General features: G+C 39.5%; 1 protein-coding gene across 4 annotated transcripts in view; it reads left to right on the plus strand.

Moving 5' to 3' along the window:
* Positions 1-22,230, plus strand: part of LOC119003135 (complement factor H-like) — a 125,451-nt gene that overhangs the window by 59,739 nt on the left and 43,482 nt on the right. For 2 of the 4 annotated variants that reach the window (XR_005069881.1, XM_037069338.1), the window contains exons 16-18: positions 14,739-14,915; positions 19,823-20,032; positions 21,342-21,515. Coding sequence is in view for 3 of the 4 variants with exons in the window: in XM_037069338.1 (XP_036925233.1) it covers positions 14,739-14,915; positions 19,823-20,032; positions 21,342-21,515 (561 nt within the window). In the remaining variant the exon portion in view is untranslated. Of the gene's footprint in view, positions 1-3,731; positions 3,909-14,738; positions 14,916-19,822; positions 20,033-21,341; positions 21,516-22,230 lie in introns of all 4 variants that reach the window. The other 2 variants (XM_037069339.1, XM_037069337.1) reach the window with 2 other exon arrangements.

Here is a 22,230-nt window from a genome sequence, read left to right on the forward strand (position 1 = left end):
AGCATGATGTAAGGCTTCCAGGGACTGAGCAAACAAATGGCAGCTTAGCATTCTTTTAGATAACTTTCCTGAGCCATGTGGGAGTAGTGCACTGAGTAGCTGACACTAGAATTTATGTGAAATGTCCTGGAAAGTCTTCCTGTTGGGGAGAATTCCAAGGAATGTCATCACAAACCTTTAAGCCAAACAGTGCTAACAGCAATTTTAACTAAATGTACACTTCAGAGTTAAAGATCCATACCAACATATTCAAGTCTCGGTGCTAGGATTTAGCATTTTGACTCTTCAGTGAATATAAATAAATATCTGTAATTCAGGATATGCCCATTCATTCTTCTCCTTAAATCACATTTTTATTTTTTTTTATTGTGGATCAAGTACAGTTGTCTGCGTTTTCTCCCCATCACTCCCTGCATCCCAAGCCATGCCCACCTCCCTCCCCTGATTCCAACCCCCCTTGGTTTTTATCCATGGTCCTTTATAGTTGTTCCTGAAAATCCTTCTCCCCTTTCCCTTCATTATTTCCTCCCACCTCCCCTCTAGTTACTGTCAGATTGTTCTTAGTTTCAGTGTCTCTGGTTCTATTTTGCTTGCCTATTTCTTTTGTTGATTTCTTCTATTTCTCACCTGTAGGTTCCACTTATAGGTGAGATCATGTGGTATTTGTCCCTTACCGCCTGACTTATTTCACTTAGTGTAATGCTCTCCAGTTCCATCTTGCCTGTTGGCTATTTCCAGCTATTATATTTGTAGAATGACCTAAATCACATTTCTTCAGTCATTCTGTAAATATAACAGCTGGAAATAGCCAACAGCCAAGATCTTTTTTTTTTGCTAAGATAGCATTATTTTATAATATAATGAGATAGAGAATTTATAACAAATGAGCACAGAATATGTAAATGAGGACACACACTAATAAAAGAGTTAATATGCATAATGTTGAAATAAAATTTTAGAAGGATCCCAGTGATTCCATTCAAATATGATCTTCTCAATAAGCTACAAAAGTCAACATCAAAGGAAAAACCAAAACAAGAGCAAATTTATTGAGGTTTTTGTGACATCACTTCTAAAAATCATTAAGTTGTATGTCTACTTTTATGATTATGTATTAATGTGTGACTTTTAAGTAGTATAAATTTTCTTTTTTGTATGATTGCAAAGTTTTAATTCCACATATGCATTTTAAGTATTAACTAATGAGATGGAGAATTCAAACAAAAATGCATTTATACAATATCTGCAATGTCATAAATTTCATAAATTTAAAAACTTTAAGGGATAACTTATACATTTCTAAACAGAATCAAATAACTCATAATTCATTAGGAGCCAATATACACTATACCTAAGGAAGAATAGATAGTTGTATATTATATTAATATTCAGGACAACTGGAATATGTCTACCTATGTGACCTTGAGAATGTTACTTCGTCTTCTTTTATGTTTCAGTTTGATTACATTTCAGTTTAATTTATTAACTAAAGTATTTTTAATATCCCTGTAACTGAAACATATCAGAAATGCTTCTCTGAGTATTCTGGTTTCCCATGTTATTAAACAAAAATTCCAAATTTTATTTAAGCATGCATATAAAGTTGTAGCATCAGTATTTTTGTTTTTTTTTTTGTGAGAGAATAATTTTGTTTTGATAATACAAAATCTAGTAGCATTACTGCGTTACACTTCCGCCAAGATGGAGGCATAGGTGGAAACACTGTGCCTTCTCCCACAACCAAGTTTGAATACAACAAAGATTTGGAGAAACAAAGATACAACCAAAGGACAGAAAATTGAATTATACGGAAGTCCGACTACATCTAAGCATTCAACGGGGACGGTAAGAGGGGCGGAGCCAGCAGCAAGCAGGGTCGGGCAGGACAGGGCCCCTGACCCAGGCGCGCAGGCAGATGGGAACCAGTTGGGGTGCGGGGCAGACTGAGGGTGCATATTCGCGCACAGTGAGACAGACCACGCAGGCCCCAGGGGGCAAGGGCTGACGGCGGTGGCACACTCGCGTGCAGTGGGACGAAACGCGTGGGCCTGGTGACGGCAACAACTGCGGCACCGGTGAGGACCCTGGCAGCAGGCGGCAGACGCATGCCAGAGTCCCTCTTTGACCCCACACCCACTATGGAACAGGCACGAACAACCTGAAAGATGGTGCAAGAAGAACTCAAAGTCCCAGAGCCAATAACTCTAAGCGACCAAGAACTTGCCAGCCTCTCAGAAGCACAATTCAGGACACTATTTATCAGGATGCTCACAGAACTGGTAGATTATAGTCACAAATTAGAGGAACAAAGTCACAAATTCGAGGAACATATGAAGGCTAAACTAATTGAAATGAAGGGAGATGTCCAGGAAACCAATAGTGATGGAAAGGAAACTGGGACTCAAATCAATGGAATGGACCAGAAGGAAGAACAAAACATCCCACCAGAAAGGAATGAAGAAGTGAGAATTCAAAAAAATGAGGAGAGGCTTAGGAACCTCCAGGACATCTTTAAACGTTCCAACATCTGAATTATAGGGGTACCAGAAGGGGAAAGAAACAGCCACGAGTGGAAAACGTATTTGAACAAATAATAAAGGAGAACTTCCCCAGTCTGGCAAAGGAAATAGACTTCCAGGAAATCCAGGAAGCTCAGAGAGTGCCAAAGAAGTTGGACCCAAGAAGGAACACACCAAGGCACATCATAATTACATTAGCCAAGACCAAAATGAAGGAGAGAATCCTAGAAGCATCAAGGGATAAGGGGACAGTCACCTACAAAGGAGTACCCATCAGACTGTCAGCGGATTTCTCAAAAGAGACCTTACAGGCAAGAAGGGGCTGGAAAGAAGTATTCCAAGTCATGAAATCCAAAGACCTACAGCCAAGATTGCTTTATCCAGCAAAACTTTCATTTAGAATGGAAGGACAGATAAAGTGCTTCTCAGATAAGGGCAAGTTCAAGGAGTTCCTCAGCACCAAGCCCTTATTATATGAAATGCTAAAGGGACTTATATAAGAAAAAGAAGATGAAAAATAGTAACAGTGAAAGGACAGCAAACACACAGTTATTAACAACCACACCTAAAACAAAAGCAAACCAAGAGGACAGCTAGATCAGGAGTGGAACCATAGAAATGAAGAACACATGGAGGGTTAGAAACAGGGGGGTGGGAGGGGGAGAAGGGGGGAGAAGGCACAGAAAATAGCATAGATGGTAGGTAGAAAATGGAAAGGGGAGGGCGAGAATAGTGGGGGAAATATAGAATCCAAAGAACTTGAGACACGTGGTTATAAACTAAGGGGGGGAGAATGGTGGGGGAGGGAGTGTGCGGGTGGAGGGGATTGAAGTTGTTCTTTGGGGAATAGAACAACTGTAATGGTATAATCAATAAAATATATTTAAAAAAATAAAAAATAAAAAAAACAAAAACCAAAATCTAGTAGCATTAAATTTTATAAACGTCAATGATAAAATCAGATCCATATGAGCAAGCTGATCTTACACATTTTCAGAACACATGTATTGTTGTCCAGAGAGTCCCATATGAATTTGAAGAAGGGGTAAACCGAATAGATAAATGTTTTTCCAGGGAGAGGATTTGTTTCATGCCTCTCTGTATATGCAATACCCAGAAACTTATTTTTGCATGATGTATAGTGTATACTTTGGCAATGAAAAATTGTATGTGCTTGTTAAATTATTTAATAATTATGAAATTGTTTTATAGAAGAAGAATGCATTGTTCCTGATATAGAACAAAACATAATTGCTCAGCCCCAGAAAGAGAAGTATTTCATTGGAGATGTGTTGAAATTCTCCTGCAGACAAAGATTGAAACTTGTTGGACCAGATTCAATTCAGTGTTACAACTTTGGGTGGTCACCAGATCCTCCAACATGTAAAGGTGAATGTTTATCTGAAAATTGCTCCAACAAGAATTAGAATTTTGGTTATCACATTCTGTCTCTGTGTTAGCTTTCTGTTGGTTACCAAGGTGTCTCTAACCTAGGGCATTAAGCCAGAGATTTACTTCAGAAAACCATGCGTTGGTAGTATGTGCCTTGGATGTCCTTGTTTAAGAAGGTCGCCTTCACTGGTGTCTGTTGCTGGAGCCACTTCCTTTTAGTCCTATTGTTGCATCTCATTCTGTCAGCATGGGCTTCACTTCAAGCTCCACTGAGTGTGTCTAAACAATATTTAAGCATCTTAGAGTCAATTCAATCACACATATGACTTAAAAGTGGTTGATCAAATGCTTGTCTCCAATGATAGTCTTTTTTCAAAAAGTCTTGGCCCTGGCCAGGTAGCTCATTTGGTTAGAGCATCATTCCAATGCTCCAAGGTTGCAGGTTCAATCTCAGGTCAAGGCACATACAAGAAGCAGCCAAGGAATGCATCAATGAATGGGAAAAGAAATCCGCATTTCTCTCTCTCTCCCCCCTCTCTCTTCCACACTTCCTCTCCCTCTAAGCTCAATGAATCAGAAATATGTAAAATAAAAGTCTTCATAAGATGTTTCTAAGGAAAATGAACATCATTATAAGTTACACAAATATATTTGTTAATTAGTTTGCATATATTTTTAGACTATCTAGAATATGGAACATGTTTCCTGGCCTCAAATACACTTCTAGTTTGCTGAACTGGGAGATGTGAATCTAGTGTAAACACCACATTTTTCCTCTGTCAAAGACCCTATAATAAATTATATTGGGGTGTCAAACTATTTTCACTGGGAGCCATATTGCCTCGTGGTTCCCTTCAAAGGGTTCAAAATTAATTTTAGGACTGTATAAATGTAACTACTCCTTAACTAGGGGCAAGGAGCTCGGTGCTGCTGCCAGGCAGAAAGAAGATGCTGGGCCAGATAAAACAAGGTGGAAGGCAGGATTTGAGTCACAAGCTTTGTGTTTGACACCTGTCAATTAGATAATTAGTAAAGAAATTTAAGAAAAATTGTACTTTGTTTTAACTTGTAAAATAGACAATTTAACCAGTAATTATACTGCACTTCTACCATAGAGGAAGTAAAATCATGTGGTCTACATCCTCAACTCCCCAAAGGGAAAGCTACGAACACACCAAAAGAAGAGTATGAACATGGTGACATTGTGGAGTACGTTTGCAACCCCAGGTTTCTGTTGAAGGGTTCTAAGAAAATTCAGTGTGTCGATGGGGAATGGACAACCTTGCCTCAGTGTATTGGTAATGTATAAAATTTTTAATACTTAGATATAAGTCAACACTCTGTATTTATAGTCATAAAAACACATAATTTACATTTTATCATATTTCTCTGTTTCTTTTGAGGAGCTTTATTTTTTATTTCTTTCTATTGCTGTTCAATTACAGTTGCCCCCATTTCCCCCATTTCTTTCTCCTGACCTACTAACCCTCCACATCCCACATTCAATCCTCCCCTCCCCATTGTCTTTGGCCACAGGTCTAATGTACATGTTCCTTCACTTGACCCTTCCCTTCTTTCCCCCATCATCCCCCTCCTCCCTCCCCTCTAGTTACTGGCAGTTGGTTCTTTTATTAGCATATGCTTGTGACATTTTCACAGAGCAAAACAGTACCTGTGAAGGCATACCTGACATCGTTCACGGCTCCATCTATTCCCAGGAGGGTCGCTATCACCATGGAGAGTCTGTGCAGTTCAGCTGCAGAGAAGGGTTCACACTGGTTGGGCCCAGATCAGTGACATGTTTGAAGGGAAAATGGACCCAACTACCTGAGTGCATTGGTGAGCATGCCCTTCTAAAATGACCCTGTAAGACAATTTAATAGTTTTGCTATAAAGCCCTTGCCACCATATTTTTGAAATGTGGAGATATTCTTGAAAGTATCAGCTCCCAAATGACAATGAATCAAAGATCTGTTGTTTATAGTTCAATAGTGTCTACAGGGAAAAAATAGAAACTAGTGATAGAATTTTATGAATCTGATCTGATGTTAACATAATTTATAAGTATGAAGCTAAATTTCACTTGTAGATAGATGTATGATGAAAATTTTCTCATTTAATGTTTATTTTGTACTTCCTGTTAGTCTTAATTTTTCATTCTCTTCAAGATGCTCATTTTTTTCCTAATAAAGAAATTATTTCAGAAACCGGTCACCATAAAACTTAGGATAAGAACCCCACACATCCTTTCAACTAGAAATCTTCCTTCAGTTACCATCCCTTGAAGAGGAATATTGTTGTGGTTTTGGTTTTTTTTTTCACCACTCTGGACAAGTCCTGGAAAAATAAAACTAATTCTCAAGAATCTAGTATGTTTTAAATTAGTCCCCTTTATTTGTTATCAGGGTTGCATTACAAAATCTTTACTATTTTTTGGCCAATCACTTGAATCTACTTTTTTCTCTTCATCCTCACTTGATATCATTACCAAATTATTAACAAACATTACCTAAGACCTACAGTGACATTAAGTTCAAAGCAGATTTTCTATATGCATGAAATTTTCAAAATACAAAGTTGTATACAAACTTTAATAATCTATAGATTACATACTGAAGCGGAAAATGGATTGTTCTAGCATTATAATATTGCACTACATAATATTGGATTATAGGATGATCGGGTGTATAAAACAGCTTCTCAAAGATTCTACAATATGTATGCAAATAGGTTATGACTTAACCACCCATGTTGTTATTCTTAATTCTGCTGATTATGCGCAAGACGTGTTTCAATATTCACATTCTATACTCTACAACTTAGATCAACTTTTCTTGTCATTTTACCTTAACTTTGTTGAAACAATATGATTAAACCACCAAATTCATATATTCTCTTTGCACAGGTAATTGTTTTCTTCTAATGCTCTAAGATTGTGGTTAAAAATAATGCAGAAATGTTTGAGATCAAGAAAAGAATGGGTGTGAACATTTGCACAGATTTCACATGGGACCAAATTCAGTCACGTGATGACTCTTCTCTATGTGGATAAAGCAAAATTGAACCTCTATGTTCTTGCAATTCCCAAAGCGCAAAATGCCCGAATGATGCTTATTCTCTCTGAGATATCAGCACTGACTGCACATGGGACTGTGTTCCTACGTAATAGCCCACCTCATGCAACATGATCGGGAATGACTTTGCTGGTGGAGTTTATAGACCTAAATTCCAATTTCATTATACTCTGGACTCTATAGCTGTTTTTTGTATTAGTTGCTTAGGTTCTCATGATTAGTGTTTTCAAGGTCATGTCTTCATTTTACAGAAACAGCTAACATTAAAAGGTGTAAATTACTGAGGTCACATGAATATAAGACACCCCAGACGTATAAGGTTCACTATGACCATGATGAGCAAATGAACTACACGTGCCTGAGGAGGTCAGAGCAGAAGCACTCAGTCTGCGTCAATGGAAGATGGGATCCCCAAGTGAACTGCACAGGTCAGCTCTCAATTACAACGTTTTCAAATGTCATCCTATTTCTTCCTACCTTGTAAAAGGAGCATCCTGTGTCTTAAAACTTAGTATTAACTATTTCTTATTACAATTATAAATCCCAGCTGGAAGGTGATTTAGAACATAACCAGATAACTGTTTCAAAATCTTAATTGTATCATGTGCATTCTACGGCTACCTGACAAACCACTCAGGAACTGGTGACTTTCACGTTGGGGAGTGGGTCTGCTCATTGCTATGGGAATACCATTGCTACCATTGCTACTAGTTTTTTGTGTTACTATTGTGCTGATGCTTATACCTCTAACTCATGTAGCTATCTTAGCATCTAGAGATGTATGTAACCTTCTGTGTATGTACCCATCTATCTCTGTAGCTATCTACCCACTGAGCCATCTAACGTTTTGTTTATCTGTATCTGTCTTTGAAACAGTCTTATTTCCACCACGAGTTCCAACAGCACAGGGCTCATTCCCATTGCCCACTTTCCACATCTGTGTTGCTCTTCTCCAACTGTAGGGCACCTGGACTCACTGTCCTCAGTGCTTTACCAATTTCCTCAGAAGTGAATACAGAAAAAAACACTTTCATACCAATACAAAAGCCCTACTTATTTTCAGATCTTCTCTTTTTATTCTTTATTTTTTAAGATTTTATTTACTCATTTTTAGTGAGAGGGAAAGGAAGAGAGGAACCGGGGGAGAGAAACATCAATATATGATTGCCTGTCCAATGCTCCCCACTGGGGACCTGGCCCACAACCCAGGCATGTGCCCTGACTGGGAATCAAACCAGTGACCATTGGTTTGCAGGCCAGCACTGAGTCCACTGAGCCACACCAGCCAGGGCATATTTTCAGATCCTCTTAAGAGAAAGAAGTAATAATTACAGTCTGTAAAATGCAAGTGTCCATCTGTTTTCTTCTAAGAAGCTTTATATAGTTTTCGCACTTATATTTAGAAATATTCTCCATGTTAAATTAAGCTTGAGTGAGCTATAAACCAAGGGTTGATCTTTTTTGCAGATGGGCATTTAATTGTTCTAGCAATATGAGTGGGGAAGTCTTTGAAATAAAAATCAATTTTCTCTGAAAGTGACAGTTTATTTTTCAAAGCTCTGTTTAGCCCATTTACCCAATTTTCTATCCTTGGCCCTACCACTTTGCCTTGATAAGTACTACTTGACACTAATTCTTGGAGTCTGCTCTGTTTTCACCAATTATGCTCTTCATCTTCAAGAGTGTTTTAATTATTCTGGTCTTTTCATTAACAGAAATTTTGGAAAACACTGGTCGGTTTCTGTATGCATCTATGGGTAAAAGCAAACAGAAGGCTTGTCTCATGAAAGATAAATTAGGGAGAGCTGGCATCTTCGCCATATTGAGTGGTCAATCCATAAACTTGATATATTTCATCAGTTATTTATTTTGGATTCTCTTTTCCCAGGAACAATTGTGTAGGAAATGTAGAGATTTTGAAATGTATTTGAATTTTACATTTTTGATATTTCAAGTGGTATTTTTCATATTTGTATTTTCCAATTTTTTCTCTAAGTATAAAGAAATGTACTTTATTTTTGGAAGTTGATATTATGCTGTGAAACTACACAGAATGGTGTTATTCATTTTATGCATACTTTTGTACATCAAGTGTATCATCCAAATACACAATTAGATTTCTACCAGTCACTTTTTATTTTGTTATTTTGTTTGTCTTCTTTATTGTACTGGCTCAGACCTTCAGTACAGCATTGAGAGGAAATGAAGAGAATAGACATCTTTATCCTATTTTTGACCTCTGGGAGACAGTATTTAATTACTTACCACAACTACAATGTCAGTTTAGAATTTTTGTAGATTCCTCTGATTAGTTAAACTAAATTTCCTTCTACTCTCACTTTGCTCAGTAAACAATTTTATCATCAAGTACTGTTGAACATTTTTAACTGCTTTTTATGCTTTACTGATGAGATAATAAGAAAATCTTAATTTTTCTTTTTTAAATTACTTTATTGTTATTCGAGTACAGTTGTCTGCATTTCCCCCCCCCCCACAACCTCCCCAGTCATCCCCACCCCCCTCCCCTACTTCCACCCTTCCCCTTGGTTTTGTCCATGTGTCCTTTGTAGTTGTTCCTGAAAACCCTTCCTTCTTCTACTCCATTATCCCCTCCCACCTCCCCTCTGATTACTGTCAAATCATTCTTAGTTACAATGTTTCTGGTTATATTTTCCCTGCTTGTTTGTTGATTGGGTGAAATCATATGGTATTTGTCTTTCAGCACCTTGCTTATTTCACTTAGCATAGTGCTCTCCAGTTCCATCCATGCTACTGCAAAGGGTAGGAGCTCCTTCTTAGTATTCCCTTGTATAAATGTACCATCACTTTTTGACCCATTTATTCACTGATGGACACTTAGGTTGCTTCCAGCACTTGGCTATTGTAATTGGTGCTGCTATGAACATTGAGGTGCATAGGTTCATTTGGATTGGTGATTCAAGATTCTTAGGATATAATCCCAGCAGTGGAATCACCAGGTCAAAGGAAGTTCCATTTTTAGTTTTTATGAGGAAATTCCATACTCTTTTCCACAGTGGCTGCACCAGTCTGCATTCCCACCAACAGTGCACTAGGGTTCCCTTTTGTCCACATCCTCTCCAATGCTTCTTGTGTGTTGTTTTGTTTCTGATGGCCATTCTCACTGGTGTGAAGTGGTATCTCATTGTGGTTTTAATTTGCGTCTCACTGATGGCTAGTGATACTGAAAATCTTTTCATGTGTCTCTGGGCCCTGTGCATTTCCTCCTTCAAGAAGAGTCTGTTCAAGTCATTTCCTCATTTTTTATTGGATAGTGTGTCTTTGTGGAGTGTAGTCATGTGAGTTCTTTATATATTTTGGAGATTAAACCCTTGTCCTAGGTATCATTGGCAAATATGTTTTCCTATATACTTGGTTCGCTTTTCATTTTAATGCTGTTTTCTTTAGCCATGCAGAAGTTTTTTTAATTTGATGAGGTCCCATTTGTTAATGCTTTCCTTTATGTCCCTTGCTCTAGGGGACATAAAAGTGAAAATATTTGTGTGGAATATCTAATATTATCCTGCCTGTTTTCCTCTAGGACTTTTATGATGTCATGACATATTCACATTTTTATCCACCTTGAATTTATTTTTGTGTATGGTATAAGTTGGTGATCGAGTTTCATTTTTTTGCATGTAACTGTCCAGATCTCCCAACACCATTTGTTGAAGAGGGTATTTTCACTCCATTTCATGCTTCTTCCCCACTTTGTCAAATATTACTTGACCATAAGGACTTTGGTTTATTTCTGGGCTCTCTATTCTGTTCCATTGGTCTATGTGTCTGTTCTTGTTTTGATTACAATGGCCTTGTAATACAGTTTGATATCAGGTATTGTGATTCCTCCTATGTTGTTCTTTCTCAAAATTGCTGCAGCTATTCTGAGTATGTATGGTCTTATATAAGTTTTTGAAATGTTTGTTCTGTATCTGTGAAATATGTCATTGGTACTTTAATAAGGATTGCATTTAATCTATGTATTGCTTTGGGTAGTATGGACATTTTGATGATGTTAATTCTTCCAATCCACGAGCATGGTACATGTGTCCATTTGTTTCTGTCTTCCTTATTTTCTTTCTTCAGTGTTGTGTGGTTTTATGAGTACAGGTCTTGTACATCATTGGATAGGTTTATTCCTGGATACTTTATTTTTCTTAGTAAAGTTGCTGTATCAAGTGGGATGTTTTCCCTGATTTCTGTTTCTGATCTTTCATTGTTGATGTACAAACATGCCTTTGATTTTTGAATATTGACTGTGTATCCCACTCTTTTGCCAAATTCATTTGTTAGGTCAAATATGTTTTTGGTGGAGTCTATAGGGTTTTCTCTGTACACTGTCATGTCATCTGCAAACAATGACACTTTCACTTCCTCCTTTCCAACTAGGATTCCCTTGATTTCTTTTCCTTGCCTGATCACTGTGGCTAAAACTTCCAATACTATATTGACTAGAAGTGGTGAAAGTGGACATCCTTGTATTGTTCCTGATCTTAGTGGAAACACTTTTAGTTTTTGTTCATTGGGTATGATGTTGGCTGTAGGTCTCTCTCATATGGCCTTTATGATGTTGAAGAATGCTCCCTCTATTCCCACTTTGCTGAGTGGTTTTAAGATAAATGGGTGCTGTACCTTGTCAAATGCTTTTTCTGCATCTATTGATATGATCATGTGATTTTTGTCTTTCCTTTTGTTTATGTGATGTATTATGTTTATTGATTTTCAAATATTGAACCATCCCTGACTACTTGGGATGAATTTCACTTGATTATGGTATATGATCTTTTTAATGTATTTCTGGATGCAGTTTGCCAATATTTTGTTGAGGATTTTAGCATCTATGTTCATCAGCAATATTGGCCTGAAGTTGTCTTTCTTTGTTGTCTCTTTATCTGGTTTTGAGATTAGGGTGACACTGGCTTCATAAAAAAATTTGTGAATCTTCCATCTTTTTGGATCTTTTGGAATAGTCTATGAAGGATAGAGAATAACTCTTCCTTAAATGCTTTGTAAAATTCTCCTGTGAAACCATCCAGTCAAGGGCTTTTCTGTTTCAGGAGTTTTTTTCATTAATGCTTTAATTTTGTCAGCTGTTATTGATCTATTCAGGTTTTCTGCTTCTTCATTCAATTTTGGAAGACTATATTTTTCTCTAAATTTGTCTGTTTCACCTAGGTTATCAAATATCTTGGCATATGGTTGTTCATAGTAATTTCTTACAATCCTTTGTATTTCAGTGGTGTCAGTTGTAATCTCTCCTCTTTCATTTTTGAATGTGTTTATTTAGGTCATCTCTCTTTTTTTCTTCCTGAGTCTGCTTAAAGGCTTGTCAATTGTGTTTATCTTTTCAAAGGACCAGCTCCTGGATTTATTGATCCTTAGAATTGTGCTGCTAGCCTCTATGTCATTTAATTCTGCTCTGATCTTGGTTATTTCCTTCCTTCTCCTTGCTCTGGTCTGTCTTTGTTGTTGTTCCTCGAGTTCTTATAGCTGTAAGGTTAGGTTTTTTATTTGAAATATTTCTATCTTTTTCAGATAGGCCCATATTGCTATGACCTTCCCTCTCAGGACTGCTTTTGCTGTGTCCCATAAATTTTGGATTGCTGTGTCCCATAAATTTTGGATTGCTGTGAGTTCATTTTCATTTGTTTCCAGAAAGTTTTTTTATTTCTTCCTTCATCTCATTCTTGACCTATTCGTTGCTTAATAGCATGCTATTCAATCTGCATGAGTTTGAGTGTTCTTTTGTTTTTTCCTTGAGGTTGGTTTCCAGTTTCAGTCCCTCATGGTCAGAGAAAATGCTTGATATTATTTCCATTTTCTTGAATTTGTGGAGGCTTGTTTTGTGTCGTATCATGTGGTCTATCTTTGAAAATCCTCCATGTACACTTGAAAAGAATGTGTATTTTCCTTCTTTTGGATGAAAAGCTCTATATACACCTGTTAAGGCCATTTGATCTAAGACATTGTTCAATACCCCAATATTGTTGTTGATATTTTGTTTAGAAGATATATCCATTTTTGACACTGGGGTGTTAAAGTCCCCTACATTAATAGTGTTGCTGTCAATATGTTTCTCGAAGTCCTCCGAGACTTTCCTTATATATTTGGGTGTCCTTATGTGGAGAATTTTTCTTCTCTTTAGTGGTGTTCAAATACAATTGTCTCCATTTTCGTCCCACAATACCACTGAACTGCATATAAAAATCTCTCATCCCTGGAGTTCATTCTAGTTGACAGTGATATGGTATTCTTTCTCTACTTTTATGTACTTGACTTGTGATACATCTTTAAGATTTTTTGCATCTATGTTCATGGATGTATTAAATTACAGTCACTTTTTCTGGGAATGTCTCTGCCAGGTGTTGTATCAAGGTTATGGTGGTCTTAGAGACCCAATACAGAATTGCTCTTTGCTCCTCTGTTTCCAGAAAGTACATCTATAATATTATTACACATAGAATGATTATATTATTTTTTCTTTAAATGATTGCTAGAAATCACCTGTGAAATCATCTGATATATAGTTTAGTTTCTTTCCTTTTCAAAAATGTTTTACTGATTAACGTAATTTCCTTAACAGAGAGTGGGCTATTTGAACTTCCTCTATAGTTCTCCTACCAATTTGGCAAGCTAGGAAACACAGCCTGCCGGAAATTTTAAACTTTTAACAACACATAAATCATGAGGTAACATATCTAATTCGCATTTCAGCCAAGAATCTGTATCAAATTTATTAGTCTTTAACTAAGGGCAATTTCTCCCTATGTGAAATAGACTCCGGCCAGCGGTTTCTATGCTATTGTAGATGCGATGAACAAAATCACATGGACTGCAGCAGTCCTGTGCAGAAAAGGGACTGCATGGCCTCTAACTGAGTGAGAGAATATCCGAACCCTTGCCTGGACAGGCTTTTACTGCTTTCTGGGGCATTACATCAAGGAACGTCCTTCATCATTATGCACAGGTTTGCTTGAAGTGATTACTTCTTGCAGATAACAAAGAAAAGAATGCTGCAAATGCTAGGGAGCAATAAAGGTGATTTCATGCCATGCTTGGAATGGATTAGCACAGACTTTCATGAGATACTTCAAAGATATACATTAAACATCTGTTGTCTTAACTCAGGGTGAGGGAGTCTTAGCAAAAGCAAGCCTCAAAGCAGCCTAGAAATAATGCAGGGCTGGTCCTCCATGGGAAAGCAGATCTGTGGGCCTGGCTCCTGTGTGCTGCCTCTCAGCTGTCACTTTTCCAAAGCAGAGCTGCGCTACTTCGCCATTGCCACGTGGACCAGTTCCCTATACCTATGGGTATTCAGCTTCTATTGGCACATCTTCTGAGGGTTTTCCTCAGCTCCCAGTACATTTGTTCAGGGATATCCATAAAAAGATTCTGATATCAATCTTGATTTTATTGACTGTTATTGAATGAATAACCCAGGTAGAATATTCTACTTGTTAGAAACCATTAAAATAGGTTTTCCCCAAATTATCCAAGCTTGATCACAGAAAGAATAAGAGAAAGACTCGACAAAGAAGGCCATGAGAATAAAAACCCAATGTGGTATGTTACAGTGGTACACAAGAAGAAAAGTGTAACCAACTTAAATCTAGAACAAGTCATTATAATTTGATCTTTTCAGATGCATAATTACTGCCAGTTTTATTTACTGAATTATCCTTTTAATATTGTTAACTTGTGCTTTTCCTAAGAAATCTAATTTTAATATTTTTAGAGGTACCAAGATGTCCGCCTCCACCTCAGATTCCTAAATCTCAAAATATGACGACCACAGTGAATTATCAGGAAGGAGAAACAGTCTCTATTCTCTGTCAAAACACTTCTCTGATTCTGGAAACAGGAGACCTCATGTGCCAGGGTGGAATCTGGAAGTCAGTCCCACGCTGCATTGGTCAGTAGTGCCTCACTTGCATCACACCTGTCTGTCAAACGAAGGATAGACTCCCCTGTGCTTTGTGGGAAGGGGCAGATGAACCCCTTTCTCCATATGCATTCCACTTCACCTGGAAACCCTACAGCACAATCTTGGTGCCGAAATAGATCAGCAATATTCCTTTTGTGTTGTGAAGTGAGGACAGAGAGAAGCTTTGGGTTATTGCAGAAACACCGGACACAATTGCTCCAGATGCGTATTTTACTCCTCAGGATAAGCAGGGAGGGAATGAAGGGGCATAGGGAATGAGTGGATAGTAGCATTGATTTTATGAAGACATATGTCTTTGCACATTTCAAGTTTCATTTATTAATTCAATAATTTCATTAGTACAAATTATTCTTATTTTAAAACCGCAAACGTATTTGTTGGGAACAAGAAAAATAGTCTCAGCCCCAAGGATCCTGCGTCCCTAGCATACATCCTGTAAGTTGATTGCCATCTGTTTAGTTTCAAAATTTTCCTCTCAGTTGAGTCAGCCCCCACCCTGTTCCAATGCGCGGGCTCTGTAAGCCAATAGCTAACCACCACATCTGCTTCTGTGCAACGCTTGCTTGCTTGCCTCTATATAAGGACTTAGCTGTAAGCGCTGGGTGCGACTCTCCTTTGCAGCCCCTGCGGGCGCTGTGTCTCTGGACACTTTGAGAGTTCGCCCCTGCCTAGGTTAAACTTGGCCAATAAAGTAACATCTTTGAAATTCTGAAAGTCCCCGACATTTGTTCTCTTGGTTGGTGGATGCAACATTTGGAGGCCCCACCAACATTCTCCCTCGGCGGAGCTTTGCATCAGAGACTGAACGTTAGCCCAGGCTGAATAAGTATTTGGTGGGGATCCCCTTTTGTTTTTGGTGCTCTGTAGCAAATAATCCTGAGGTGGTAGGTGGGACGCTGCCTATGACCTACCCAGGGATTTTCGGAGGCGAGACGCCGCCCTCTGAAATTTGGTTTTGGTAATTTGCATGCTGACCAATCACATTAGGTTTCGCTTCCCCCTCGCCGCACTGAGCTGCGTTTATTTCAGGTTGTGTGCTGGGCGTGTCTGATGGTCCGTGTGTTCGTGGAACTGTGTTATTTGTTTGAATGTTTGTCTGTGTGCTTGTAAGAGTGACTGTGCTTGTAGCTCCGCGGGTGAAAAAGCTATGGAGCAAGAGTGACACCCCGCCCCTTGCTGGAGGGACTGGAGGCACCGCCATTTTGCCTCTCTGGGAAGCGCCACCGGCACCGGATTCTCCTCCTCGGGCGCCTCCCCGTCTGGTTTATATGCCCTTTTCTACCAGTGACTTATGTAATTGGAAACATCGGAGTCCCCCATTCTCTGAGAAACCCCAAGGGCTGATCTCCCTTCTCGGCCTCCGACCTAGGAGCATCTGGACAGGTGCTAGCGGGGGAAGGGACGGGCTCCTCCAGTGTCACAGGGCTCTGCTGTGGTGGGGGCGGGGGGTCGGGGCAGCTGCAGGAAAGCCTACCAACTTTAGTAAGGTCAGTGTAGTCATCCAGGGCAGAGGGGAATCCCTGGCAGTGTTCCTGGAGGGGCTTATGGAAGCAAATAAGGTATATACACCCCTCGATCTCGAGGCAGAGGAGCCAAGAGGAAAAAAGGAATGAGAGATAAATCTAGATAAGTAAAAATATGTATAAAAGATGTGAAAGTTTTAAACCTAAAGTAAAGGAAGCCTCAACTACTTGTTTTCTGGTTTCATGGGAAAAGAGCAAATTTCTCACATGTGGTTCCATTTCTGATCAGAAACCTGTATTGTAAGACCTAAGAAAGGTCGCCTGTAGCCAGTTGGGGAAAATGCCTTTGCCACCTGGGACCCAGGAAGGGTAAATTGGGGAAAATGAGTGCTTCACCCTCAGGCAAAGCAGCATTTCTCTGCCATGAGACTGGGCCTGAAGGAGCATGTCTCTGTGAGGCACCAGTGGACGTACTGGTACAAGAGAATACCTGTATGTTATTTTGGAGCTCTGTGTTTTGGATTTTGTTCTGTATCCGTATCTGAAGGGGAAGAGAAAAAGCCCACTGGCAGGCAACAAACACCAGAGTTACAGGCACCTACAGCCCTCAGCCTAGCTGGCTTAGACCCAGACCAGAGTGCCACAGAGCTTCAGAAACTCCCACTGCCCTCGGAGAGTCCCTGGCCAGAGATCAAAAATCATTCACTGAGAAGGAGACTGGATGAGCTTGGATAGATTTGCTGCCGCTGGCACTGCTTAGAATTAGGAATGCCCCTAAGTCTTCAGGAGACCTCCTCCCATCCTCAGAATAGATAAAGGGGGGAGATGTAGCAAGAGACCTGTTTAGACAAGCCCAGACAAGTCACAGGGACTGAGTCGGTCTGCTGAGCCACTAAGATAAAGAGAAGTAAACAATTAAGTAACTTAAGAAGTAAGAACAAAGAACATTACCCTATCAGTAGCCCTGCTTTCTTGCTTCTGTAAGCTGCCTGGCTGTGTGCTGCTGCTGTGTGGACACTGCAGCAGTCAGGTTCTCTGTATAACTGGTTTTGATAAGAATGGCTCTAGTTTTGAAGGTCATGAACTGAGGTCCAAGGCTGACCATCTGATTTATAGGGTGTTTGCAAGGTCTAAGCTTCGGAAAGGTGAAAAAATGTCCCTGCAAATCTAGGGACTTTTAGCTGCCAGATAGTGAGTTTAAGTACAGTCCTTCCCAGGGCGGGAAAGGAACAGGGATTAAAAGAGAATTGTGGATAAATCTGGATAGGTAAAAAGGCGATAGAAGGTTTATGAATATTGTAGAAAGAGTATGGGAAGTTATAAAAATAAATGGAAATGTGAAAGTTTTTGAAAGAAATTATGTGATATTAGTAATAGAAGGTATAAGGCATAGAGATGCTTCTTGATGGGTATTAGAAAGAGAAAGATTTTCCTTCAAGCTTTGTGTTTTTCTCCCTACCTGATCCCTCCAGAATTTGGCATTCTGAAGGAATGAATAATGATAACGTAAGGTTTCTTTGCATAAAACCAGTAAGACCAGTCATTAATAGTGGTTTTGTTAACCAAGACTTTGACTGTAATGTCACACCTGAAGGAGGCATGTATGAGTTCTGGTCGTTACCAGAGAGCTCAGAGGAAGTGGGATTGACCTGTGAAGCTAGCAAAAGCCCACGAGAAAAGCCTGGTACATTTGTTAGTTGTGCGGTTCGTGCCAGTCTTTCTGGGGAAGGAACGAAGGTTGCCTTCCTGAAAGATGGCTAAAAGGAACCTATAGGCATAATAGAGGCTCAAGGATTTGAGTAAAATGACTGGTAGAGGTGAAGCCGGATGGCGGATGTGTGGCTCTGCTTCTATGCCCCGAGGGGTGGACTGAGAAGTCAATCTGAAGGTTCCCTGTGTGAGTTCCAGCAAAGCGGACTTGAAGATCATAAGTGATCCAGGCTGCTCTTGGTGTGTTTATGCAAATGAACAGTCAAAATCAAAAGTGGGACCCAAAGTAGTCCCTGTAATAACAGTGAGGGTGATCTTAAGGAGAAAAATTATAGTTCTAGGAAAATCACTATGCTCAGTATTGGATATCAGAATGGCACAGCTAACTGTCTTAAAACTGTCTTATTTTCATTTAAGAGTTGAAACCTGGTTTGTGATGTCACCAAAGATGTACAATTTACAACTGCAAAGGACCTGTCAAATTGCCACTGTTAAATGTCATTTCAGGAAGGACCGTGCAATGGAATATCATCCCAAAAGACAGTCTCACAGGCACAGCAACTGGTTTGGGGATTATTGTATGAATTAACCTGTGTCTTTTTCTGTTTACATAGGCCATATGCCTATGACCTGCCTAATCTGTCACCTCCTGAATATGACCTGACCAGAAGGCCAAAAGTCCAGTAATGCCAGCCTTTAGACACCAACCCTGCAACTTCCTCATGACAGCCAACTGACCAGGACCCTGTAAGGTCCTTCCCCTTGCAGGAAGGACTCCCTCTGTGCTGCACCCACCTCCTCCTCTTTCAGGGTTCCCCCGACCCAAGGGTAGGTAGGACGACGTCCATGTCCAGCGTGAAGTAGTCATAAGAAGATGAGACCTTCGTCCATTGTCCTTTATATAATTCCAGAAAGAGAAAGGAATCTCAGAACTCCTCCTAATAGTTAATCACAGGAGGAGAAAAATGATGAGGAAAAAAAACTCATTAATAATCTGAATCCAAGAACAGGGGGAACTTATATGTTCCTAGGAGAAGAGTGTTGCTATTTTGTTAATAAAAATGGCTCAGTTGAAGAAAACTTACAATGCATAAATAGACTTAAAGACAGACTATGGCCCAGGGCCAAGACAAGAGCGTCCTCGAAGTGGCAGGACACTCTTCTCTCCTTCTTAGCCCCCATCCTAGGACCCCTGATCATCCCAAATAAAGAAAAGTCAAGGGTTTGACATACCCCCAAAGAAAACGGGAGAATGCTAGGAACAAGAAAAATTATCTCAGCCCCAAGGAGACTGCATCCCTAGCAAACAACCTGTAAATTGATTGCCATCTGTTTGGTTTCAAAATTTTCCTTTCAGTTGAGTCAGACCCCACCCTGTTCCCGTGCACGGGCTCTGTAAGCCAATAGCTAACCACCACATCTGTTTCTGTGCAACGCTTGCTTGCTTGCTTCTTTATAAGGACTTAGATGTAAGCGCTGGGTGCAACTCTAATTTGCAGCCCCTGCGGGCACCGTGTCTCTGCACACTTTGAGAGTTCGCCCCTGCGCAGGTTAAACTTGGCCAATGAAGTAACATCTTTGAAATCCTGAAAGTCTCCGACATTTGTTCTCACGGTTGGTGGATCCAACAGTATTTATTTTATTTTTCCTTGTAAATATGATCTTTATGCCTGATTCTTCAACCTCTGTTCCACATTGTAGAGAAAACACCATGTTCTCAGCCACCTGATATAGAACATGAAACTGTAAATTCCTTCAGATCAGAAGAAGAAGGGGAGGAAACACTGGAGCCCAAGCTCTATCCACATGGCACTAAGTTATATTATGTTTGTGAAGATGGTTTCAAGATAGCTGAGAAACGTAGGATAGTGTGCCACCTGGGGAGATGGAGTTCCCCACCTCGGTGTGTAGGTGAGGACTGCGTGCAAACTAAAATTCTATTTGGGTACAATTCATTCAAATACGCAATCATCATCAAAGTCATGAGAAGGAATTCTTTAGATTTATAAGTATGCAAACCCGTTTATGTTCTTATATACCATTTATGTATTAATATATTTACCAAACAATTTTTGTATAAATGAATGCATCCTAGTTTTTGTCAATGTCATGGGTTTACTATAAAATTGCTTTAGTTTTTCTTTCTTTCTGTTTCATGGTTGACATCATGACTGAGGTCCCCATTTCCACCTCTTTGTGCCCTTCCACCCAGCCTCGACCCCCTGCCTTCTCTCTGGCCATCTCCACATTGTCTTCTGTGTCCATGGGCTATGCAAACATGTCCTTTAGCAATTTCTTCACCTTTAGTCACCCAGTCCCCCTCTCCCTGATTCCCTGTGACAGTTGTCAGTCTGTCCCATGTGTCCACGCCTCTGTTCTATTTTGTTCACCAGTTTCTCCTGTTCATAATTCCACATATCAGTGAGATCATATGGTATGTCCTTCTCTGACTGGCTTGCTTCACTCAGCGTAATGTTCTCCAGGTCCATCCATGCTGTTGCAAAAGATAAGATTTCCTTCTTTTTCACAGCCACATAGCAGCCTCTTTGGAAAACAGGATAGAGATACCTCAACATTTAAAACGTGAGTACCTTTTCACCCAGCGATCCCACTCCTGGGAATGTGTCCTAAGTGTCCTTCAACACCAATCTGAAAGGATATATGCACCCCCATGTTCATAGCAGCATTGCTCACAATAGCCAGGACCTGGAGACAGTCCAAGGGCCTATCAGTCCATGAGTGGATTAAAATGTGGTACATGAAATCAAATCTAATTACAGCATTTTCCCCACCAAAACTAGATGTATAGTGAAATTAAACCTAACTATTCATATACATACAGCTATACATATTATTCTAAATATTTGTATATGTTGCAGTGAAGGCTTTGCTGCCAGGTTTTTCAAATTTAACATTCTTCCTACACTCTCCTTTCTGATCTCTTACAATAGATGAGATTTTTCTTAACATGATTCTCAGTACGCTTCTTTTTGTTACTCAAGACTGATTAAAAAAGCAGTGATAGTCCCATTCCTAAATATATTGACCTTTTTCTTTTTGATCAATGCATATCGCAATCATACACTTTTTTATGCACTTTTTTTGTGATATATCATTATTAGCACCTGTGTGATCAAATAAAAGTACTATGACAACCAGTACATGAAATAAATGTCAGAGTTAGTGAAATATGCAGTCATTCTTAACTTTTTTCTTTCAGGACTTCCTTGTGGACCACCACCTTCAATTTCCAATGGGGCTGTACGCAACAGGAAACAGAGATATGAGTATGGAGAAGAATTGACATACAACTGTGCCCAAGGATTTACAATTCATGGACCTGCATCTGTGATATGTTCAGGAGGAAAATGGAGCCCTCCCCCAGAATGCATAAGTATGGTGTATTTACTTTTATTCTTGGGCTGATCAGTATCTGTAATTAGAGCATGAATGATATAAATGTAAATCCATAGTCACTCTAGAATTTAATAAGGTATCTCTGGAAAGTTCTGAGAATTAACAGCCCTAATCATAGGAACAGGTTGGCAACAGGAACCTGTCCCGGACCCTGGCCAGCAGAGTCCACCTGTTGTGGCTCACAGCAAGAATGAATGCACAGGCAACAGCAATCCCGTGGAGAAAAAGAGAATGTCACGACTACTCTCTCAAGGAGAGAGTGCCTATGGGTGCCTCGGCCACTCCCTCAAGAGGGGAGCACCTCGACCCTTGCCTAGACAGGCTTTTATTGTTTTCCTGATATCTTCCATCAGAGAAAGATTTATTATCTATTATGTAGAATATTATTGTCTACATTTTAGGTACAATCAAGAAAATGAAAATAACATGCCAGAGGGGAATGGCAATGAGCTGATTAGCTCTGTCCTTGGGAAATCTCATACAGGCTTTGGAAATTACCTTGAAGATAGACAATACACATTTGTTGTTTTAAACCAGGCTGATGGAGTTTTAGCAAGAGCAAGCCATAACAGTATGTGTGCATTTTCTAGGCCTGATTCCCACAGGAAAACTCAGTTTGAAGGTCTGGCTCCTGCCCACCACTTCATTTCTGTAGGTTTTCCATACAGAGCTGAGTCACATTTGCCATGCCA

Source organism: Sturnira hondurensis, unplaced genomic scaffold, assembly GCF_014824575.4.
Source record: "Sturnira hondurensis isolate 20B ecotype Veracruz unplaced genomic scaffold, ASM1482457v3 Scaffold0018525, whole genome shotgun sequence".
Lineage (NCBI taxonomy): Eukaryota > Metazoa > Chordata > Mammalia > Chiroptera > Phyllostomidae > Sturnira > Sturnira hondurensis.